Here is a 25,186-nt window from a genome sequence, read left to right as displayed (position 1 = left end):
AAACCATGTTGACTGGTATTACTGGTATTGTTCTCCTTTTAATTACGCTTCTTATTATGAAGTGAATTAACACTACATTCATTAACCTCTTTTATATGTTTAATCCATGATTAAAAGTGTTCTAACTCTCCTGCAGCTATTAGTTGTTACTTTTTTTTTTAAATCTTGGGACACTCTGGAAAAATTTTCTAGTTATTCCCACATGCATGGGGCTGCCACTGATATCTTAAGGCAGTTCTCTTTGGCTTTTTTTCTAGACTTTGTGGTTATGATTTTTCCATATGAAATCCTGAAAATTATTACCTTGGTAATATCTGTTTTAGTCATAAGTATATTGGAATTATTTAATTATCCAAATGTAGTACAAAATTACCCACATTATCAATACAGATAGGCAATATTTATTGAACACTTACAGCTTTTTGCCTCACTTTAGCAATTTTACAGTCTTCATCTTTTCAGTACTAGAATACATTTATGTGCTGATGTATCTTAAAAGGCCATTGCCTTTGCATAGCTCTTAGCTATTTTAACCATACATTTTTCCTTTCACATTTTTAGCTTCCTTCAGATCTTTTTTTACTTCACAATAATCCATGTATGTTAGCACTTCCCCCCACCCCACTGGCATGGTAAGGGGTGTGACTCAGAACTTTGATCTCATCTTAATTTCTGCCGTAGGTTGTATCAGTGTAACATCACAACAGTTATCAGTTTGGCTTGGTGTGATTCCTCCAGGCTGATGCAGATTGCCATGGCAGGGCAGGAAGACTTGTGTTGTTGGGTTAATAGATGTGTTCTGGTTCTTGAGTTGTAAGCTTGGTACTTTTTACTGTCACCACACTTTTATAAATTACTTTTTCTTGTTGTGCCAGAATCACTCTTGGTAATTTTTGTGCTGTAAGAGTAATAAGCCCATCTATTTTCATTGTCTTCTTGCTGGGGACTGAATTTATTCCAGTAATAACAAGCGATATTTTGCTTTCCATTATAAGGCTATGTAAAATTTTCATTGAGAAGTAAACTGCTGATGTTAGCTTGTAATTTGAGTAACTTTTTGGGGTGGCAATATATTTTAATTGAAATGGAATTGCATGAAAGAATCTGTCATCTGCTTGGGAGAGTCATTCTGAGATTTGTCTGCCCCTTGTTTGCAATCAGTATGGCTAATACATCTCTAGTAAATGTCAGGGAGCAATGAGAATGCGAAGTAAATTGTGATTTACCAGCAAACTTAGTTTTATTGTTATTTTGAATTATTTGCTCCAGGTTATTGATGGTAATATTTGTATAGCCTCATTAGCAGAAGCAGCTTATATAGTATCAATTATTCTCCCCATTGGTTCTTAAAAATCCAAAGACACAAACTGTAAATGAAGATCAGAGCCTGTTCAGTTAAACTAAACAGCAAATCAGTCTTGAGTCACTGAAGGAGTTGCAAATATCTCTCCTGATAAAATGATCCTATTGCGCTTTAGTAGGAAGAATGAAAATTAGATCACAAAATTTTTCTATAGTATTTCAAGGAAAACCTCTTGTGTTAAATACATACTTAACTTAGAAAAATAAGGTTGTAATCCTGGAGATATGCCAAGTGTGAAAATTTATCTTTGAAATGGAACACATTTTTAAAATAAAAGTGCATGTATGAAAGTATAAATATGGTCTTTGTAGATGCTGTGATGCAGCAACTTTGAATATGATCTTTCTAGAGCATAAACTCTTAAACTTTATTTCAGTAGTAGCAAGTACAATCAATTTCATCACATAATTTTTACTACAGAGTTCTTGTGACTGTAGTCTGGTGTTCAGGACAATGTGGTGTAGAGCCCAGTCCTGCAAACTGTTGTTAAATCGATCGTCTTACACAGCTGATGTTAGTGACTTTGGCCTCAGATAACTGAGATTACATCTTTGTACCCTTCCCAGGATTGTCTGCTACCTGAATGAAGAATGAATGAACACACAGGAAAACTGAGGACAAAGGTAGGTTGTACTAGAAAGTACTTCTTCAACTATGTGAACACTGAGCCCTGGTTGTTCCAGTAGTTCTGGGTAATCAGAAGGGGATGCTGCACAGAAGCAAAGTCATTGTATCATCAAACTACTAAACTTGCACTGAGTGCCAACATGGAACTTGCTTTCTTCCACTGGGGCTCTGTGGAGGAAAGGAACTTGCCTGTTATTTATAAATACTTATGAATATTCATAAATACTTAAAGTACATTATTTGTAAGCCCTCAGCTTTATTTTGCTTGCTGCATATTGGTGAGTAAAATACTAATGAGTATTCCCAGTGTATGATGTCTTTATATGCAATTCTGTTTTAATATCTCTACATATGTATGATCTGAATATGCAATTGACACTTTGCACTATTCCCTACATATTATTTAGACAGCATCGCTAGCATCAAAACGGTGTTATATGAATGTTTCTGTTGCAAATGTGCAACCTGAGTGTTAGATTTGCATAAAGGCACATGTAGGAGTGATGGAAAAGGACATAAATTATAGTGGTTTATGCTTTTCTGTATTCTTGGAATGGATTACAACAAAAGCTGACCCCTTAGATTTGGCTGCTTTTCTTCTGAATTTGCATTGCCACATGTTAGGAAGACTGCATTTCTGAGGTTGCAGAAGTATAAATGAAAACAGAATTCTTCTACAATGTATGACGAGAGAACATTTTATTTACTGTTCAAAACAATGTATTATTCATACAAATCCTTTTTTTTTTCTGGGAAGTATGCTGGTTTTTTTTGTTTTTTTTCTTGGCTATACCAGAGGACATAAAATGCACCTCTCACTTGACTGCATGTTGATAAAATGGTTTTGTCAAAGGGTTTTTCCTCCGGGGGAGGCAAAAGATGTACAAATGAGTTGGGAGAGGGTCAGCTTGTTCTTTCCCCCCACCCAGTGCAGTGGGCTGATACTGAAACTGAGAGTGTTGAATATTTTTATGTCAATTGGGAGCTATTATTTTCAAGTGGTTGAAGTATGCATTAGTCAAGTAATTAAATATGTACTTGAATTGAGTAGTAGTGCTGAACATGTAATGTGTGATTCGGTATTCTGATGGATGGAGGTTTTCTGAAAGAAAATTCAGAATCATGAAGTGCAGTGTTTATGGAACACTTAATTTTATCATTAGTCTTTTCTCTAAATGATGTTTAGGTAATATCTCTACCAGTCTTTAGATTTTTTTTTCAATGACCCAATGCTACACACTTTAAGTGTTGCTTCTGTGGAAATCTGTAGATTTACTCCCATGTTTAACATGAAAAGCCTTCTGGCTCAGGCCTAGATGAACGTTTAAAGCACTTGCACCATTTAAGAGAGTCCTGTGTATTAGTTTCATGGAGCTCCTTTTAGTTCCCTAAGTATCAAATTAAGATAATCAAATCAATTGTAGCTGAAACCTTAGCTATTCTAGCTGAGAGTCACTTCACCAGAAAAGAAGATAATTTGTTTGTGTGTCACAACTCTATGTATGTGCCGTAAGTCTTGATGATATATTCAGGGAAAGCTGTGTGTATTTTCTGAAATAAACAGATACCTGGCTTTTATTTTCCACAAGTCTTTAATATTGATTCTTTCTCTAACTCTGTTCCAAAACACTGAACATTGGAGCTGCATGGCATGAAAACTGAAATAAGTCTGAGAGCAAAAGTTTGCTGAAATTAAAGGGTTTCTTTTTTAGCTGTGATCCAGAGTAGGCCGTGTATCTATCTCTGTTTATGACACTAGAAATCAGAAGGAAAGCACATACAAGACAAATTCTTGTTGCCTTCTCCTCCTCCCTTCTTACCTTTCAGTGGTTTCTCTATCCTTCAAATAATCTTCTCTCATTAAATTTGCTAAACCTTTGCATTGACATGAAATGAAGAGAGATTAATGCTTGTTTATTGGCAAACATCATGTCTTGACAACGAACATAAGAATTGGAATTGTAACCAGCACTGGATTAAAAAGGGAAGATTAATCCAGAGCTTTTATAAGGCATTTTTTTCCAGCCTTATTACAGCTCCTTTGTTTTTGTACCCCATTGGTGTGTGTAATACTGTACTGCAATATACCCTTTGTATTATGTTCTTAGTGGCAATAGCATTTTAAATGACCTGGATTTTACTTCTGTAAAGAGATCACTTTGCAAGGATCCATAGTTGAGAATACTGAGATCTGGTATCAGCTTTGCTAACTAAATGTGGGGGGACAAACAATTATGCTGTTGAGAAAAGTTACCTGTAACATATTCAGCATATCAGACAGAGTCCTGAAGCCATATAATTTTTTTCTGTACCTTCTGCTAATATGTTTTAGAACACTTGCATTTTTAACAGCAGTTGTTTCCTTTGGTGACCACTTTAATATTTCTGAAGACTGGATTTTTTGATATAGCAGTGCTGGGTTATTGTTCTTCTAGTAACACATCTCCTAGTGTGCTTCATTACCTATAAACTAATTATTTAACATGTTACTGTGATGAACTGCATATTATTTCCACTGCTCCAGACACCTAAGTAAACAAATTAAAGCTGGAGCTCCATTTTCAGCAACAGCATTATAGTTTTATGCCTGTATCTGCAGCTAGTTTTATTCATACTTAAAACTGCCAGTGAATTAGTAGCCCTGAAGTACATCCTTTGGTCTTTCTCCCAGTAAGTCTTTTTCATTTGTAATACAGTTGTCTCCTGTTTCATCCTTAGTTGCCAATTTTTAACCTTTTTTTACCGCATGTACATGCTGGTCTTAAACTGGCATTTTATTATCTTTGTTGGAAATTCATTTAGTTTCTTTAATCTTTTTCTCTATCCCCCCAATACTTCCCAGTATTCTTTTTTCCCCGTGTGTGTCCCATCAGTGATGGCTCTCACCTTGTCCCACCAATGATTTTTCAGTAATTGCTGGATGTTTTCCCTGTTTCAGTGGAATGGGAGACCCATCGCTTAAAGAGTGTTCATTATATAGAACATGTAAAGGGTTACCATTTATAGGGTATAATCCTGTGTTCTGACAAACATTTCACTGTGCTGCAGAAAAATGGAGGAACTGAAAAACTTATATGCAAAATCTGAAGGCAGTCGCCGCTTTTGTAAGATGACAAAGCTTACTTTTTAATGATTAACAGTCTTGGGGGGAACATTTTTTCTACCTTCATGCTTTATTTATGGAGCTGCAGTTTGCATCTTCCTTTATGCTTTTTGGAAGAGGGACTATTTTTAATATTTTTATGTAATCCACTTAGTGCCTTTGTGGATATCTCCCTATAAAAACAAAGCAGTAGGTCGATGTTTTTTCTCTCATGTATTATACATATTTGGAATGATTGCTTTAGGAAACTTGTGGCAGAAGAACAGTTACTTTTGGTAAAGGTAAATGTTTGTTAGAACCAAAGACTCTGGTTCTTCATTTCCGCTAGAGTTAAAATGTCTGGGAAATTAAATGTGTACTTTAAGTTGGTAGTAATACAAAGGAGTGGGCCTGAAAATTTGACAGCAAGAAAGGACAATTGATTTTATATTACGCATCATGGCTAAAATAAGAGTGTGATGCTTGTGAAAGCTGACTGTCACTTTCATATTACTCCTAGTATGTACACGGACATGCTTATCTATTGAAGATCTTGTACCTTCAGCATCTTGTAAGGCTTATCTTATGTACACAAATAACAAAAAATAACAAGGCCATACTATGCTGTCCTTCCAGAATACTGTATATTAATAGCAAGAATACTCCAGCAGAAAGGGAAATATATTTCATTAAGTACAGCATCTTTGGTTATAAAATAAAGCAAGACTTCTAAAATCTACTGTTAGTAAGAGAAAATTCCTAATAAATCAATCTATACATGTGTGGGGTTTTTTTAGTTTGCGCTGTCATTGTGTTCCAATGATCTCTTGTTTCTGTAAAGTGATAACGCATAAGCAGAATTACTTGACGTTCAACTGAAACATGGTGGTGTCAATCTTGCAAAGTATCCCATGCAGAAAAAGCCCCATGGGGCAAAATGATGGTTTTAGGCAGATGGGGGGTGGGAAACAGAGGTGATGGGGAATAAAAAGGACCAGGAAATTCAGACTCTTCTCAAAACTCAAAAGGGCCCTGGGGAAATGTTCACAAACTGGACAGAATGGATTTGGGGAAGGCTAAAAGGTTAGAGGGTAAGATCCGTATGTTTGTCCTTTTATTTTTTGAATGATCATAGAATGATCCTTACACAAGGATCTTCTAATAAATCATTTTTACACCTTTTTGGGATTGAGTTTTTCAGAAAGGTTAATGTATGTATAACTTGTGTAGCTATACAGAGCACAGATAAGTACTGATGAGGCTGTGTTCCTTTTTTGAATAGTTGCTGTGAGCAACTTCTGGTGAGTCAGATTTTGGCAGGTAATAAAGGTTATTTCTGAAATGGCATTTTTCCTTTTGAATCAATGTGGATCTAGTCTCCTGAAGAGTCTTCTGGAAAGCCTCTTAACACAATTGTGTTTAATAGTGTCGTGCCCTTGCTAAAGAATTAGTCACAATTTTCACAGCATAATAAATTACATTCTAGGACTAATCTCTGAAATACAATTTGCATGCAAAAATGACAGTTCAGGCTTACGGCCTTTGATATTCCGCACATCTCATTTTATTTGCCTCTGTCCTCCTTTCTTCCACTTGTTAAGTTCATCTTTTTAACTGCCATCTGTGTGCTCATTTCTATTTTAAGTTTTTCCATTTGTTTGTTTCCATTGACTTTTAACCTCTTCCCATGCCTCTAAGGCCTCCCATCTGAGCACAGACATGGCAGCAGAGCAGCCTGACTCTGAGCCGTGTTAAGTGGATGCAGAACCTGCTGACTGGAATGGGACCTGGAACCCATCAGCGCTTTGAAACAAATGAGATCGGTCCTGTCTAAAGGAAGTGTGGAATTGTGAAGCCAAGGTAATTTAAGTAACCTGAGTGCCCCATGTTCTTTAAAATACTTTCTGCAAGCAAGATAATGGAATAATGACACAGTCATTATAGCTTTAATTTTGGCAAAACCAAATTATATGAACTTTAGAGCAGTATCCTGAGGGAACATGAGGCTAACACACCGCACAGAGACATGGAACACATAGGATCCACTGGCCTTGGCAAGTGAGGAAGCCTGTGTAAGACATAAAGAGTAACAGAGGCAGCAGCCAGGTGTTTGGAAAGGTATAAGAGGGAAGTGACAGGATGGATCTGGCTGCAGGGACACTTGTGTCTGGCCTCGGACCTTGCACTGGTGACTTGATTTCCTGGCTTGGACTTGCCTCATCGCTACAGATGGCCTGGGGCCATCCCTGGTCTCTGTCACCACCAGACTCGCTCTACTCTCCTTCCTCAGGTGCTGTAGGACTGCACTGGGTGCTGTGCCTCGCTGGCTGCCTCGCTGTCACCCCGGCTCCTGGTGGCCTCCCCTTGCAGAGCAGCCGCTCTCACTTGCTCCCTGACTGCTCCAGCACAGCTGGGGCAGGGGTGAGGACCTGAGCAGCAGGGTGAAGGTCCTAATGTGGCTTCTCACAGCTGTTCTCCATCAGGGTTACGCACCAGATCCATGGTCATGCAGCTGGGCTGGATCAGAGCTGCACTGACCTTCTAGGTGGGCTGGGGACCGCTCACAGAGGAGGATTACAGGGCAAGATGGATGGAGGCTGCTCAGAGCATTATAGCCTGTCAGTGTAGTTTATCTGTAAGAGCACATAAAGAGGAGGGGACACTTTAAAAACATATGTAACTATTTGGTGGGGTGGTTTGTGGTTTGGTGGTTTTGTTGGTGGTGTGGGTTTTTTTTTTGTTGTTTTTTCTCTTTTTTGTCGCTTTCTTTAAACAAATGTTGTAGGAATACTGAGACTGCAAAGTCAGTCACTGAGAAGTTAGCTCATGTCAACATTGATATTACATGTGTACATTAGCGGAAGTTTAGATTTTAATCTCATTGAGACTAAAAACACAGCAAAAGATACATCCTTAAGTTTAGGGTGACCTGTTATTCCATACTGTTTCCCACTAAATTCTCCGTGATCGTTTCACTGCTAATACTTCCTAATAACAAGTTTAATGGGATAAACCAGAATATTTTAAAATAATTTTTCAGAAGTTTTTAAAATTAACTTTTTAAGCAAACAAAAGGAACAGCAGAAATCTCCATCAAACACTTCTGTTTGAAAGTAATACTCCCATGACCAGGAACACTATGAAGTTTCAGTAAAATTACAAGAAACTTCAAACCAAATAATGGGAAGTCTTTGAGCAATCTCTTTAGATGTGTCTGTGTATATTAATGAACAGGAGCTAGAAAGTACATTCAGAGCTTCTCCTTTTAATGAATTAGCTAGGATCTCAAATAATCTGAGGAGTGTGTGCAAATGTTTTCACTGCTACTATACTTCATAGCGCAACAGGAAAAAAAAAAAACCCAAACCCAAATCCTGTAGACTTTTACTGTAATGAGGTATGGGATATGTAAGGGGGAAGGAAGGTAAGTATTAAACTGTGCATAGACACCTGATAGTATCTTCTCAAACCATCACATTGAGGGTGTTTAGCATTAGATCTAGTTTGCAGCACTTTAAACACCTGGAAACCTGTAACTGTGTGACAGACAAAGTATTAATACTGATCAATTGGGTTCTTACAGAAGAGCAATTGTGGGTTTTTATTTTCATGATCAGTGCTGCTTTTCAGACTCATCCAGAAGCGAAGCAGATCAACAATTATGTGAATGGCATTTAACTTCCTTATTGCAGTGCTAAGTGAGACAAGGGAAAATCAGCCCATTTTGTTTATACAAAAATATACATACGTTGTAATCAGTAGTTTTGAGATTTACCAATCTGTCTCTCTTGTTCTCTGTCTGGTACGGATAGATTTGCTTTGTAAAACAAACTGCTCCCAGAGCCTCGTGAACCCAATCATACAAAACAAACAAAAACAACGAACATTTGTATTCATTACTTTTCTTGCTTTTGTCAGATTATCTCCTCTTTCCACATATTTCTAGCTGGGGGACAAATATTATAAATCAAATTATTGTTTGGTTTGTCTGCTGTCTTTCAGTAGCAGCATTGCTCTAACAGATTGTACAATTATGTTTTTAGTAGCTACAAGTATATCTTTTGTCACCGATCTTTAATTGTAATTAAGTGTCTATCTCCAGCTATGATTTTGCAAATGGCTATTTTTTTTTTTTTGGCACTCTAACTTAGTATCAGATTCATAACTAGGTTCAAAAACAGCCATCAAGTAGATCAGCAAAGTCTTGGTTTTTTGAATCTATAAATAGATCTGTACCTTCCAAGGTGCCAAGCCTTGTGTGGGAAGGGGCTTTGCTGCTCTTTGGGCTTGATTCTGTTCTAAGTGTACAATTTGATGGATAATTTATGCTTGCCCAGTCATTGGAATTTCTTAAAAAAGTTGACCTGAGAGATCTAGAACATCTCTAATATATTTAGGTATATTTTATTTTTCTGTCGCTGTTAGGAGTGGCTCTTTTCCAAACAACTTGGTTTTTTTTCCCTTTAGAAATCTACTGGAAAGGTGTGAGATGCATACTTGTTACTCATATTTATGTTTTTGTTCACAGTGAGACACTTTCATAAAGACTTTTATTGCAATGGATATTGTTTTACACTTGGTTTTGGCAAACCTTCAATCAGGAAGGACTCATATCACTTGTTAAATAGCCACTTCACTCCACCTTAAGAGAACTGTAGATTGTCACCTTTGAAATAGCTGTTTTAAAGCAATGAAGCGTAGTTTAGTGGCATGCTTTATCACTGATACTCTGATAACCCAGATCATTTCAACTGTCTTTTAACATGGGTAGATGTAGCAGTAAATGGATGGCAGAAATCTAATACGTATTTTTTCTGGGGGAGGAAAAAAATCCAACAAAACTCAATCAACCAACTGACAAAAATCCTGTAAGTGACAGCTCTTGGACTGCTCAATGAGTGATGCGGTTCTCTTGCCCAGAACAATTCTTTGGTGAAGTGCTCTCTACTGTTTTTTCAGAACACACCCAGAAGCATCTGTTCATTTTGTGTGTTTTCATCTTTCCTTGAAAGGGCCCCACCACATTCCTCCTGCTAGGAGGTTCTGCAGTGCTGCTAAAAGTAACTTGCATAATGTGCTTCATCTGGTCTGAGAATGTGCTAGAAACTGCTCACCCTGCGCTCCCCAGCACCTTTGGTTGTGTTCCTGTTCCTCCTTTGATGACGGCTGGAGTGTGGTGATGCAATGTGTTGTATTGGTTTGCTGAGTCAGCTAAAGAATAATAATACTAAAAAAAATACCACTCAAGAAAACCTGACCATTCATTTGATGAATAATTTGTGTTGTGCCACATGGTTGTAAATGCGCTAAGGACAATGCAAAGGGGAGGGCGCAGGAATATATGGACAGATTGTAAAAGGAGAACAAGATCACCCTTTTGAGAAGAAAGCATTGAGCTTATATTAGCTTCTCTGCTTGCGAAAGTGCATTATAGTTGTGTTTTTGTATTGGAGATGACAGATAATCTGAGGCTTAACATTTGAGAAAATGTGTCTTGAAAATATAGGTTCTCTTGATTGATTTCAGTCATGATGATTCCAGTAAACTGGGTTCTTCAAGGGAGTTGGCTGGGGGAAGGGTTAATTTTTTTTATGCTGCCATTTTGAATACGGGGATCAGTGCAAAATTATTAGCAACGCAGTCAATAAGATAAGGTGTGTATGAATTTAATGAATTAGGTCTTTTTTCTTTTATAGATGTATCAGGGAACATAAATCTGAATTTATCAGTAAGTGTAGAGAAGAAACGGCTGCTCAGTCCTTCTGTACCATCCCCAGATATTGTTATGCCGTTTGGTGCTTCTGGGTATAAACTGAAACATATTGTGTGATCAGTTTACGTCAATTTGTGATTTATCTTCTGGAGACCTTGTACTCAGTGAACTAAAGTTTTAACAGGGAAGGTTTCAAGGTTTTTCCAATGAAGTGTATTGCCAAATGATGTCTGTTTAGCTGAAAACTGGATTAATATACCTATTCTCTTCATTATTTAAAGATGGTCACAAAGGGCATCTGTCAAAAATAAGTTTAAGAAGTGCTCTCCTTTAACCATTAACAGGTCCAAGGACTAAACACAATGTTAGGGTATATTTGTGATATGAGACAATAAAGTGTTTTTCCAGGGGCAGTTATATGTTGCAAGAGAGTGTTTGATCATGAGCGAATAGTATAACATTAACAGCAAAGTATCTGCAATAAGAAGTGTCAGCCTGTCCTGAAAGCAGCAAAAATACTGCTTGTACGTGACTGCTGGCCAGGCCACTGCATCTGCTCTGGTAGTTTGCCTTCCCCCCTTATGCAAAGAGCGTTTTGTTTTCCACTTGCTGGTATGACACTTAATACGAGGCAAGCTTTTTATCCCTTCATCTTTTCTTCCTTGCCCACAGGATTAAAGGCTGTAAGAACAGACTTCAAGGAGGTGCTTAGATGGGGTTGGTCTTGTTCCGTTCTGCTTTAATACCTTGTCAAAGCTACTGAGTTTTCACCATAGTATTCTGCTTCAAAGACCTCCTCTAGATCCTAATAGATCTTCTTGTCCGTATTTTTCTCTTACCAGTCCCCAAAATTCACCACAACGCTGTTGTTAATTTGCTTGTTTTTTGGGTTCCCCCTCCTCCAATAATTAGTTGTAGGTTGTTGTTTTCTCAATAAACACTGCATGGAAAACAGTATTTAATTATCTTTTCTATGTGTAAAAAATATTGTCTGTCTTGGCAATTCTTTGGGGTCATCCATGCTGTACGGACAAGTTACTTATGCTGTGTCTGTAAGTTCATTTCCTCCCTCATCAGACTGTATGTAGCAATTAAACCTCTCAGTAGTTATAATGTTTGTTTATTCACATCTGTGGTTATTGACGGCTGGGTAAGTTTGTGCAAGCTCGTGTCTGTTAACAAACATGTATGTCGCTTCATCTGCACTGACCTTAACTCACCTTTCTTCCTACTTAGAGTCCTGTTCCTGAAGCCATTGATTTGCTTAGTTTCTAAAATACTTTATTGTGGTTTGGAGTACCACAGCAAAGGTTGACAGCTGGAGGTGGGAGAGGAGTCGTGGTGGGCTTTGGTAGGGGAGTGATCTGTACAGCAGGCATGACCCGGGGCGCTGGGATGGATAAACCGAAGACATGAGCTCTGTGCCACAGTTTAAATGCAGTTTAAAAACAAAACTGCGGACATGGGGTGATAGAAGACAAGGTGGGAAGAAATTTTATATTAGTTAATGTGGTGTTGTTTGGCTTATTCATGTAAAGAGACAGGATGGCTATTTTATCATTTTTAGTTGCAAATCTGATTGATAGCCTTATGTGTCAGTATTTTGATAATATCTGCATAGTTAAGTACCCATTGATTTAAAATATATAGACTATCTACCTTTTTTTGGTATTCTACATACTGGAAGTATGCAGTTGTGGGACTCAGAAAAATATATGTATCTGAGGCCTGTGGTGCTCTCCTGACTCCTTCATGTGACATCAAAAAGAAATGGTGAGGGGATTAAGTGGGAGCTTTAGAACTGAAGGTATGATTACCTGATGCATTCCTGGTGTGGTTTTAAACTTGTTTACATACTAAAATACCACTGAACAACTGGTCATCTCCTGAGATCCTCAGCTGCATTTTGAAAGCTGCTGAGCTGCATGCTCGCTAATTAAAATAAATCCAAGTATGTCTACATAAGGCCTAGTTACACTACAAGATGTAGCCATGTTGGTGGAACTGCAGTTAAGCAATACTTCAACATCATTAATGGCACAAAAGCTTAAGATTTTTCAGCTCAAGCACATTACAGATAATACCTGAAATTAGTAATATTTAAAAAATGGTAAAGGAGAGAAAAATATGTTAATAGGCTTTTGTCCCTCCAGTTTCCAAGTTTTACTGATGTGTTTTAACACCCCTGTGATATGCCCACCATGGAATGCCAGAGGAAAGGGTGAAGTGATCAGTGAGAGAGACTGTGTTAGAACCCAGGTGTTTCCTGTGTGTTTGCCCTCACACTCAGAACTTCTATTTTGTATATATTTTTCTCCTCTGGAGACGTACATTCTTCAGAAGTATGAAAGAACAGAAAAAACAATTAGTTCTGCCATTACAAGACAATGCATTGATGTTATTTGCCTTTGTATTTCTCCATGGAAGCCTAGTGAGTGTCCATGTACCATTTATCTGAAGTATAGTTAATTTTTAATGCAGGGATCATAAATACCACAATCTTACCACAGACTGAGTGTAACTTATTTATAACACTTTCGGTAAGTCAGGATTGTATTCATACATTTCTGTATGTTTCATGTATCCATTTGTTGTTGCACAGCATAAAGAAACTTTGCAAACACAGGTGACAGAAACATACTTTAAACATCCCCTGTCATTATTTTAATTTTTATTAAATGGCAGAAGGAGCAGGGATCCATGTTTCCTCTTCCATGTAGGTGCACATAGGATGTTAAGTAAAAAAGAAAAGTGCTTATTAATCAGTCTTTTGGTAAAATGTATAAATTGTTTAGCCCTCAAGTTTTTTAAAAGTTTTAGTGAAATTAGACTCCAAGCAGTTTAAGTTACAGCACCACACATTTTAAAAAGGGATCAATGACTCACTGCAGATTTATGCAAGTTTTATTTTCAGACTTCTGGGTGCAGCTTTTCTCTCCTTTAAAAATAGAAATGCATCCTTTTCTTTGTTTTGACTTTTTAAAAAGACTGTAATACAGAGTCAAGTTTGGCTACTATCTGAATGGTAGAAATGGTCATTATTTAGAGGAAAACTTGAAAGTGCCGGTTCCCTTCTGGTGTGTGTTTGGCTGCTGTCAGGTGCCCTGTGGGGCGAAGTGGGAATTTCAGAGCCCCGAGTGGTGCTTTTCAACTGGTAATTCAAGGGCAAGTTTTGCTGTTTCTAGTCAAAACTTATAGTGATAAAATTGACTGGATTAATCTTGTATTTGTGATAGGGAATTTGGATATTCAGATAATTTGTCTTAAATTTACTGCACATGTGTATATTCATATAGAGATGTTTGTTGAGCTACTTTGTGAAACTATTGAACCATGTTATTAATGGCCAGGAAAACAGCTTAATGTTTTAATAGAGTTTTAAAGAATATTATGTGTCTTTTCATATTTATGCGTGTGAACATCTCTGTGACGTATTTGAAATATCTGGTGTATTAAAGCACAGAAAGCTATTTAGAGACACAGACTACATGTGCAAACATGGGAGTTGCTGTTCTTCATATATAAAGTCTGTAACCTTGAAAACAGCCTTAGCAGGAAACAAAACTCTAAAACTAAGCTCCACTTTTTTTTTTTTTTTCCTTAGTGTTTGGTCATCTGAATAACCTCTGTCACTGGTGCGAACTCATTTTATACAGTGTGGTATCTGAATACATTATCTGGGCAACCACCAAACGCGTCTGGGTCGTTGCTTCTGAAGGAAGATGCTTTTCTTCTCTACTTTCTGCTCGGCGGGCTCTGACCGGGCTCTCCGGCTTTCTGGGCAGCGGCTGGAGCGGTGGGGGGCCGGGGCGGCTGAAGGGGTGAACGGAAAGAGCCGGTGCTGCACAGCGTTCTTTTCTGCCCGGCTCGAGGGTGGCGCTGCCCGCCGTTAAGATGGCCGCCCGGTGCGCGCGCGGCGGGCCGGTCCGGCGGCCACCCCGCCCCCCGGCGGAGGGCGGGACTTCCTGCGGCGGGGCGGCGCGCAGCCGCGATGGTGGAGGCGTGAGCGCGGCGGGCCGGCGGCAGTCACCGTCCCCACGGGGCGCGGCGGCGGCCCGGGCCGGGCATGGAAGTGGAGAAGATGGATGAGAATGAATGGCAGTACCACGGGGAGGGCAACCAGAGCCTCGTCGTCTCGCACTGCCAGGTGTGTGTGGGGGGGCTGCGGCGGGGAACGGCCGGGTGCGCGCGGGCGCCCCTCCCCCGCCGGCCCCGCGTTCCCTCAGGGGCCGCGCCGGGGGCTCCGTGCGCCGCGGGAGGGCGGGGGGCCCGGGCCGGCCCCTGCTCCGCGCCTCCCCAGGCGGCTGCCGCCGGGTGCTCGGGCCTCTCCCGCGGCGAGAGCGGCCGCCCGGCGCCGCCGTTCTCTCCCGAGGTAGTTCTCCGTTCCGCGTGCTGAGGGGAGCGTGCGGGAGCCCGTGCCGCCCGCCGAGGGACGAGCGCGCGTGTGGGCTCGCCCGGGCCGCAGAAGCAGTGGAAGCGAAAGCAGCTGATGACTGGACGGCGGGCGTCTGGGAACGGGAGCTGTGAGGAAAAGTGATGAAAATTCCCCTTTTCTGTTGTAGTGCGTGTGTGTGTGTGTGTGACAGAAGAAAGAAAGGAACGTTTGGCCTTCGTCACCGATTCTTTTTCTATACGGGAGTTTGAACACTTGCTGTGGTGCTGAATTGGGACTCCAGAACATAATTTAATTTTCTGGCTTGGCCTTAGATCTCTGTGTGAAGGGGTCGATCATTTCATCCCTCTGCTTCGGTTTACCCTTTGGGCCTGTTTGTGGCGTTACTTTTTTTTTTTTCTTAATTCAAAAAGGTTAGTAAAATAGATTTTGCGTTTTGATGAACAGTAAGAACTCAATGAAGCCATATCCAATCAAGCAGATTCTGTGTCACTTTGGAAAGCACGTGTTCCTTTACTGCTGTCACTGTGTTCTTGCCCCGTTTGTACATATATTGTTTACTTAGTATATTGGGGTCTGGATTTTAACTGTACATGTCCCTTGAAGGAGTTTATTCTTCTAGAAAGTACTTGTGCCTATTTTTGTCTTATAAATGTGTTTGTACTTCAGTTTAAATACTATTATGGTACAGAACATTCTTGATACTTTGTAGATCTAAAGCCTACTAAAGGCGATGTGATAAAATGTAGGCTTTATGGGGGAGAAAAATCTACAATAGGAGTTGAACTCTGAAAACCATATTTTTTTCAATAATATCTAAACAAATGACTGAAAATAGTGGATTCTTTTATGTTGCTTTTCTGGGTTATAACTGTAAACCAGATGTAAAAATGTTAACAGATAGCAAATCTGAGAAAATGCTGGAAATCTTATGGTGCTCTCCAGACTTCAAGAGGGGCACTATTTATGCTGTAAGAAGAAAGTGCATTATTTTGTTTCCTGTCTAAATTTTAGCTTTGAGACAGTTTAAAAAGTACTAGGTCACTGGATGACAGGGATCAGAATACCTAATAGATTAATAGTGATGCAATTGCGGTATCTTTAAATAATGTAGAAAATAAGGAAGTCTGCCAGAGATTCAGGATAGTTGCTGAGTGTGTCAGTTCTCTTTTTAACAAGATCCTGAAACTTTAAGATGGAGTGAAAGTGAAATGGATATGATTTTTCCTTTATAGATAGCTTTGAACCAGTAAAGCTTACATCCTGGAGCTTTGTGTTCACTGGTAGTGAACTCTTGTAAAATTGAAGCACATCAAACACTGTTTCAATGTTAATTGTTACTTTGTGCCTCCTACAAACAGGACATACTTGCATGATTAATCATCGTTCTTGTGATCTGATGTCAAGTCATTCTCAGGTTTGCCTGAGCAGAACAGCAGCATAACTAAGGCAGTGAATTTCATTTTAACTGTCCTTGCTTTATTCTGGATGTCTTCAGTTAATGTTTTTTGGGTATAAATGCTAATGGGAGGGACAGCAGTTCGGTTGTGGCAAGGGAGACATGAATGGGTGCTCAGATACAAATGCTGGGGCAGTGAGAGGCCAGGCTGGAACTGTGTGTGCTGCTTGTTTCCATGTTCTCCCTTTTGATGTGTAGTTGTGTTTTGGAACAGGGGAAGGAAGCTTGTTCCTATCTCTGTAGGTCTGAACCTCTCCTTGTTTCTTCTGGAAGATCTGAGTAATTTCAAAAAACAAAACAATAACAACAAAACATCCCTGTCCTTCTGCAGAAGAGTGCATGAGTTTCTTTGCCTTTTATGAAGTAAGATCCAGGGTGTCTTGTTTCAACTCCTGCCCTCTGGACCCCTCTTTGGAACACTGATGACAGGTACCATGTGAGTTCATGTATCAAGCCCAGGGTGTTCGGCCTGGGCTGAGCAGCCAGTCTGGATGGATGCTCCTGTTCCTCGTTGTGTGGAGTGTGGCTGGGTTGGGAGTGAAGAGTCCGAGGAACAAGGTGGGCATTGTCAGTTTGTGGTGCTCTCGTGTGTTTCAGGCTATCCTTATTTCTTTGGTTAGCTCTGTTCCCTGTATCTTTCCTTTTACAACATGAACATAATGCACTGTTAATGCAGAGTTAGTACAGTACCAAAATTAAAAAATTATAGAAAAGTCACGTGCCCAACTAATAGCTCTGCTAGTGATGAGCTGATAAGCCCTGTGCACAGGCAACATCCAACTGTTGTTTCCAGTCAGACACTGGCGTTCTGTGGAACACGCTCTGTTGTTTCAGGGAAAGTGTTGTAAAGTAATGCTTGTTGCGCTGTTTCCTCTTATTGATTATTAATCCTGCAGAATGCAACTGTGACAAGTCTCCCTGTGCTCCTGCAGCCTGCGAAACGCTGCTGAAATCACTGCAAGTGCATCTCTGTTCATTATTCATGCAGTTAAGAAGAGAGGACTTATGCAGGGTATGGTCTAGTCACCACGTCTCCTCTTACAGTGATAGTTTTACAGAATTGCTTTAATTAGTTCTCCACCATTTAGAAAGTGATCTGATGAATACAGGTGGAATGCCTGCTGCGGATTTCCAGTTACTGTTGTTATCTCTGGAGCTGTATTCTCGCTTGCTTGGTGCATACTCAAATTTCTGCTTACATGTTTTTTAAAGTTTCTGTTCTGATGAATCTAAAATTTTGCAAAACACAATATTATGGTAAAAATTTCTCTGATAAAGCTTTTCCTGTTGGTTTTTATTGCGGCTTTCATTAAGTTAATCCAAACTGAAACTGAATTGTGGTCAAAAAGAATTTGTATAGTCTTGCAGCCTGCTGAAATGCTTCCAGTAGAAAATGAACAGGCAGCTTTCCCACCTCATGACTATAGTGAGAAATAAAGCTAGCAACTCCTTTTGCTTCCAGAAGACAGCTCTTAAGGTAGTTGGAAAGATCACTTTGAAGTGCGCAAAAACTGCAAGTTCATTCAGGCAGTGTCTGTATGATCCTTGTCCACAGGTTGCGATTTTGAATATTTTATCAAATCCTAGTATCCTCTTCAAATAACTTATTTGCCACCCTTCACACCATCCAGTGAATTGTCTGGTGCTTGTTCTAGTTGCTGTCTTGGAGATGCGTAAGCTGCTGCAGTCCAGATACTGCTGTACAAAACCTGAACCAAGCACCATCACAGCCAGCCAGGCAGTTCAGAAAGGGGGTGCTTCTTCCTCCCTGCATTTTTACTGGATTGTTGCTCCTTTCACATTGAATTTGGCTTCTGATTTAAAAAGAGAGCTAAACCATGCTTTGCCGCCTCCTCTCTACTTTTGAGCAGTAGAGAGAGTTCAGAGGAACTGCAATAGAACAGTTATTTTCTTGTAGTTATTAACTCTTTCTAAGGTGATGTATATCTAAGATGATACCTAGTTTTTCAGAAGTGAGCTGAAAAATCCTCATTTCTAGTTCTGCGTTTTAGTCAGTTGTTTGCTTGTACAGAGACGCTTAAGACTTGATTTCAAAACGTATCAGATGTTTGTAGAAAGTAGCATAAGCATCTCTAGAAATAATGACTTTTGTTTCCTTTCACTGTTGAAACATACGCTTGCAATCTCCAGTTTTTGCGTCATGAGATAAAGTATGTCTGTTCCTCCTGTGCATCACTGCAGCTGATATCTGCTTATTTTTGGGTTTTGCATGTTGGTATATTAGGGTAACCAAATGCTTAATTTAAAAATGTCTGAACATTAAGCTTGTGTTTCAGGATGACTACTGGGAAGTGCTACAAGAAGGGTTTTGTTTTCTTTGGGGTTTTTCCAGCTTGTTTTTTATTTGATGAAGTAGTCTGGAGGAACCTTGGTGTGTGCTTGCAAAAGGTTGTGGTGTATCTTCAGACACCTTGATCGTTAATAATAATAATCTACTACTTATCTTTGAATGCTTGCAGCTCTAACAGATATCCCTGGTTGTGGTATGGGACTTAATTAGTGAATGTGTAAACTATCTCCAGAGCATATGTGTGCTTGTGAAATAGAAGAGGTAGTGGGAGGGTAGATGGAGAAGGTAAATGAAGCAGAGCTAAGGAGATAGGGTGAGGGAATCAAGTTGATAGTCTTGCTGAAGATTCCCAAAGGTGGTGGCTGTAGTAAGTGAATAATATTTGGCTCTTCTCTCTGTTGTTTTTTCACTTTTTTTTTTTTTTTTTTTTTCCCCTTCGAGATACACAGGTAAAGCTGGAAGATATCACAGTGCTCCTTTTGCAGGCATCTTTCCTGATCCTTGCTCTGGCTTTGCAGGGGACTGTAGAGAGCAGAGGTTGCTAGGAGAAGTTCTTGGGTTTCAACAGTAGTCTTGGATTTTGCTGTATCTTTAGCTGCCTCTGGCGGCTGCATTATGATGGCTGCAAAGTGTGTGCAGAAAGATACGTTCTGCATATGAGGGAGATGGATTTGGTTTTGGTTTTTGAAATAAGAGAGTGCTTTATGTCAAATCTGGCTAGATAATTGTTCCTAATAGTGCTTTTGCAATATTTAATAGTTTTCCTGTGGTTGATTGATTTGTTTTTAAGAATAATGACAAATAATTATTGGTGGAAAATTTTGTTGTAATAAACTTACTTTGAGAGAGGACCATTAATAAGGTTGTATGTTTAGACACAGGCTTTTGCTGAAAGAGTAAAAAGCTTATGGTCAGAATTACTAGGTAGCTGCAGCTTTCCTATTTGGTCTTGTTTGGCAGAAAGGGAGTAATGCTGATCATTAATTGCTGTCTTGCAGAGAGTATCTTCTTGAGGCACTTTTTCTGATGATGTCATTTTTACAAGTTTTAAAACCTGCGTGTCCTGTTTCTTCTTCCATTGTTTTTCTACGTGGAGTTGGCTGAATGTGTTCTGTCCTGTTGAAATTAGTGTAGGTGAAGTATTGCCCCCAAAACTTCAGTCATTTCTGATGAATTCCAGATCCCTGACTATAGAGTGGATTTTGTTCAGTTGTGTTCTGTTTTTTGTTCAGTAGTGTTCTGTTGTTTTTTTATTTTCTGTGTGTTTTTTTCTTTCTCCTTAATGTCTGTGGAATAGTGAATTAACAAATTAACAACTATGAATGTCTGGATTTCAAGGAAATATAGAACAGACTGCTGATTCCTGCATTAAGTAGTCTTCAGCTAGGAGAAAGATATTGAAAAACTAGTTGCTGTTCCTTGTGGGTATAAGTACAATAGCTTATTAACAATGGCCTTCTCTGAATGTTGCTTTCATTTAAAATATGGCCAAGTTGTGGTGTCCTGGTTCTTTCACAGTAAGAAATTAACAGAAAAGATGCAGCTTGTATTTATTGAATTTTATTTTGACTAACGGGAAATACATAGTTTTGGTAAGACTTGAATTTGAACATTTTTGTATCCTTGAGGAGATTCTTCTATTTAAATTTCAGACCTATGCCAGTTCTTATTTCTGATGGATTTTGTGCCCTGGATGTATCAAAAAATTCACCAGGTGATGTGATGTAATATAGGGAGTAGTTTTGCATCTTGTTCTGTAGAATTTTCTGGAGGAAGCAAAACTGACGTGTATGAGGTGGACCGAGATTCCAGCATGAATTTTAACAGGGATTAAGGGCCATTTAAAACTCTTACGCTTTTTTTGGGGCATTTCTTCAACCTGGTTTCTCCAGCATTGTGTTCTTTTGGGGGTACACATATCTAAACATTTTCTGGCAAAAACCCCACACCTGCACACCCTTTGCCCGCTTAGAAAAAGGGAAGGAAACAGATTGATGACTAAACATAATACATTGCTTTGTTCCTTCTTTCCTAGTAGAGGAGATTCTGCCTAAATTTAGTATGGCAAGCAGCAGTGTAATAGTCAAAAAGCCAAATATGCGATCAGGGTGTGTCATCAGTGGAAAAGAAAGGAAGAGATCTCTGTCTTGCTATAAGCAACAATTAAGTTTTTAGCAACAGGAGGCAATCACCAGTCTGAGTTGGAATTTGGGACCCTTTGTGGCACCTGTAGGAAACTGTTTTAACCTAGGTTAAATGGTATTTAAATATGTATCTATGATCATGGGAAAAAAAGGAAGACAGGTTTGTATTTGTTTTTATTTGGCTGAACTGGTACAACTGTAATTGTAGATGTCATAACTAATTGGACTAACTCTACTTGAGTACAATCTACAAAGCTTTTACTATAAACAAAGAATTAAAAGCTGGAAGCACTTCCAGTTCTGCGGATTAGCTGCAAAGCTTTCTCTGACCCCTAAAAAAGTCAACAGCTTGAGTCAACACCTATACAGAATTTTAATTCCATATTGGAATTTCAGTTCTAGTGTACTAGTGTAGTTAAATTTATGTTTTTCTTGGCTTCACTGGGTTTCTGTGCTGAAAAGATGCTCTGAATGCACTGCAGTGCAGTATTAATAGTATTTTCCACAGAGTGAAAGGGAAGGTGGCATCGGATAGTGGGGCTGAGTGCAGAGAGGAGAAAGAACAGAAAGGCAGCAATTAAAACTTTTCTTACCATATTAGCACCTTAGGTTCTGTAGATGCAGATGGGATAAGGCAGCATGTGTGTGGAAGGAGATGGGAGACAGAAACACTGTGAATCTTGGGTCTAGTACTCTAATGTAATATGGTAGTGATGCTTTAACTGTAGCAGCAGCAGCAACACTATTCTTGTACCCCCAGAATACATTTTTTCAAAAGTGTCTTCTTATTTTGCTAATGATAGAGTGCTGGAGCAGTCTTGTCCTCTGGTGACTTTCTTTGGAAATTCAAACTCCACTTTATGCCTGTTTGGTGTGTATTTGTTTGCTTGTTTTGTGTTGTGGTTTTTTTTTTTTTTGAGTGACTTTTGAGAATGCTGGAGGCTACGTGCAATGAAAATGTAAAATAAATCCCAGTTTTAGTAGATAAACTCAGGAGGCAGTTACCTTTATTAAAAAGAGTCTTGTTTTTTTTTTATTTCTAGGTGCGTTTCTTTTCACAGTTGATTAGATCAAGGTGTTATGTAAAACAATTTTCTTGTCTGTTTGGTGAATGGTTTGGTGGCGGTGGAGTTCATAAGGCTACATTTTTCTTTCTGTGCGGCACAGGTGTTTGCCCTCGGTCTCAGCAGCGGTGGGTTGGCTGCTTCGGTGGAAGGAACTTGGCTGACCCATGAGCACACAGGGGGGGTCAGTCTCAAAGTCTGTGTTATTCACTCCTTCAGTTCTTTCCTCCCTGCCAGCCCTGCCAGTGCTCAGGGTGTTTTCTTTGCCTCAGTGTATTACTTCTGAGACATGCAATAACCGCATTCTGACCTGGTTTTGCTCAGGAAGGAGCATGGACACTGCATTCAATTGAACTGTTGCCCAAGACCTGCTTAGGTTTCTTCTTGCTGAGGTGTTCAGGATGCTTGGAATTACTAATTGTCCTAACTGTATTTTATCACTTCATTCTAATCCCTTTTACTGTTTTGACTTCTTATTTCCTCCCCTCCCTATTAACATTTTCGTGAAACGCCTTGTTTCCCCAGCATAACAGCAGCTGCCGATGCAGAGTTGTGCTGGAAGGTGTCTGTTCCTGATAGATGGGGGTTTAGAGTTTAAAGGAAGGAAGCTCAGTGCATGTGTTCATGTTCCTGTTGGTGTAACTCACCTGTTTGACAGAGGGATGACATACTGGATACCTATTAAATGTTAAGGACCAGTTTTTTTCCTGCTTGTTTTTAACAGCTCAGGTGTCAAGGGCATCTGCTGTGTCACTCAGACTGCAGTAATGTGTGCTGAGGGCCCAGTGTCAATAGGTTTATTCATTCTGTTCTCCCTCTGGTATGTTTCCACTCAGCACCCATGGGTGTATTGCTTGATATCATTTCAGCTACTGTGATCAGGTGGCTTAGCTGAAGGACAAACATTTCCTTCTTCCTCATGGCTACTGCAGTCTTGGAATTGATACCATCTCCATATTATAAGGTTATACGAAGCTTAGCTATAAAATGAAAGCTGAGTTAGTGCCTAACTATCATGGGAGTCTACACTGTAACCCAGCAGGAAGAAAAGTGGAGTGAGTACCTTGAGTCTGATGTAAGCGGTGAGCTCTGTGCGAAGAAAACAAGTATCCTGGTGGTGTTTGCTTCCAAATAATGGTTTAACATATTGAATGGTGTCAAGCCAGCTGCTATGCCAGGAATTCTTTATTCATGTAAAGAAATAAAAAGATTGTTCTTAAGGGACTCTGGTGCTAAATAAAAGAGCATTGTTCTGATTTTTGAATGCTTTGTTGCACTTTGAGCAATTGCTAAACTTCCTCCATACTGGCAGGAAATGTAGCTTTCCTCAGTTTGTTTTGTGTGATCTTACCCACCTTACACAGAACAAAACTGAGTTGGAAAACAACACTTGTGTACAATATAACTATGTGTACTTCATTCAAAAGCTGCAGAATTTTCCAGTGCTTAGTTTGTTTTAATCTCCCACATCCCTCCACGTTGCCCAGCAGGCTGACACCCTGGATGAGGGGACCTTTAAAAACGTCTTATGTTGGGTATTGTACAGGTAAGCTTTGATTGAAGTGCCAGGGCAGTGTAGTGGGTATGTTTTTACTGGGTTTTATTTGGTCTTGGGAGAGGGAACTCTCCTCTGTGCAGCTGCCTTTTCTGAGGTGTGAAGATGACACCTCTTTGTCCATTTGCCTCCTTCCTAGAAATTGCATTTTCTGAACTGAAAACCACCATTTTCTGTTTAAATCCCTCAAGCTAGAGTTGGAATTGAAGGGGTCGTGGAATGTAAATTTGGAGTAAGAAATGTCAGAATAATTTTTTTAGTTGGCTCCAATGTGCTACTGCAGAAATAGCTTAATATAGGCAAAATAATTCTGTAGTTTGTATTTAGTACCATTGAAACTGTCATTCATTATTATTTGCATATCACTATGTTCCAATACGGCTTGAATAGCAATTTGGTGTAATTTAATCTATCTCCCTCCCTTTGGTTGAAATTTAGATAGAATGCACTTCTGGTAGGTGTCATTGCTCTACACTGTCATGAGTCCGCTACGATGAGGTTGTGTTGAATCGCTCCCATGGTGGTAGCAGGTCTGGAATACCTGGTGCTGTGTTTGCAAGTTTTTGATAGCTCTTTAGGTTCAGCAAAAGACTGAATTAAACAACCAGTTTTTACTGTATGAAGAAGCTCAAGAGCTTTTTCAGGCACCATTCTCTCTAAAAGTAGCTGACTTGGTAGTAGTTGGTGGTGGCATGTGTAATTGGTTGCAACAAATAGTATAGTAATAATTGTAGGGAAAGATTTGTTACCAGTCTTTGTGAGTGTTTTCTTTCATGTTTATGATTGGAAGCTCATGACTATTATATAGACAACTTTAAAACAAATATGGGTTTTCTTCTTCTGCTTGTGTATCACGTGCCTTTTCAAAATAAATGTATTGACAGCAGAGTGCAGTAGAAAGGTAGGTAATTTTGCAGTGTAAAATTGCATATAGTGCTTGCAAAAATACTGGTGAGTTTTCAGATACCACAATTTCATAGACAGTGTAGAGTGAGGGAGATGAGAGGGGTGTGAAGAGGGATGGATTTCCTTTTGGGACTTAAGAAGTTGCTTCCCAAAGTGCCTTGGTTTCTACCAGTAGGTCTTGCAAAGATGAACACGAGTTGGTAATCATCTAGATAAAAATCTTTTCTAGTTATACTGGGAAGTTGCAGAAGCGGGTGTTAAGAGTTACACTTTGCCTCTAGACAAAAACACTTAACACATGTTATTTAGAATAATAATAGAGTAATAACAGATGACGTGAACCTGCTCATTTGGAAAAGCAGAAGCCAAAGTGATGTTTCCCAGGCTTTGTGTTTGGACAGGCTAATTCTTCATATTTTCATACAGAAGGTTATTTTAAAATCATGTGAGCTGAGGTGGTAACTGCAGAAGGAAAATACCCATCTTTCTGTACTTTAAACAATTTTACTAGCATTTGAGCTTGTTTTATTTCTTTCACTGGCACAAATCCTTACACAGATTTTGTTAAT

General features: G+C 39.3%; 1 protein-coding gene across 2 annotated transcripts in view; it reads left to right on the top strand.

The window, feature by feature from the left end:
* The window catches only part of IPPK (inositol-pentakisphosphate 2-kinase), a 57,735-nt gene that overhangs the window by 10,288 nt on the left and 22,261 nt on the right, over nucleotides 1-25,186 (top strand). The window contains exon 3 of one of the 2 annotated variants that reach the window (XM_082059964.1): nucleotides 1,930-1,986. In XM_082059964.1, coding sequence (XP_081916090.1) covers nucleotides 1,954-1,986 — 33 coding nt within the window. In that variant the 5' untranslated portion in view covers nucleotides 1,930-1,953. Of the gene's footprint in view, nucleotides 1-1,929; nucleotides 1,987-14,763; nucleotides 14,933-25,186 lie in introns of those variants that run through there. The other variant, XM_082059963.1, reaches the window with a different exon arrangement.

This window comes from Streptopelia decaocto (genome assembly GCF_964273445.1).
Source record: "Streptopelia decaocto genome assembly, chromosome: 8".
NCBI lineage: Eukaryota > Metazoa > Chordata > Aves > Columbiformes > Columbidae > Streptopelia > Streptopelia decaocto.
The sequence above is the reverse complement of the archived record's forward strand: the minus strand, read 5'-3'. Positions and strand labels throughout refer to the sequence as shown.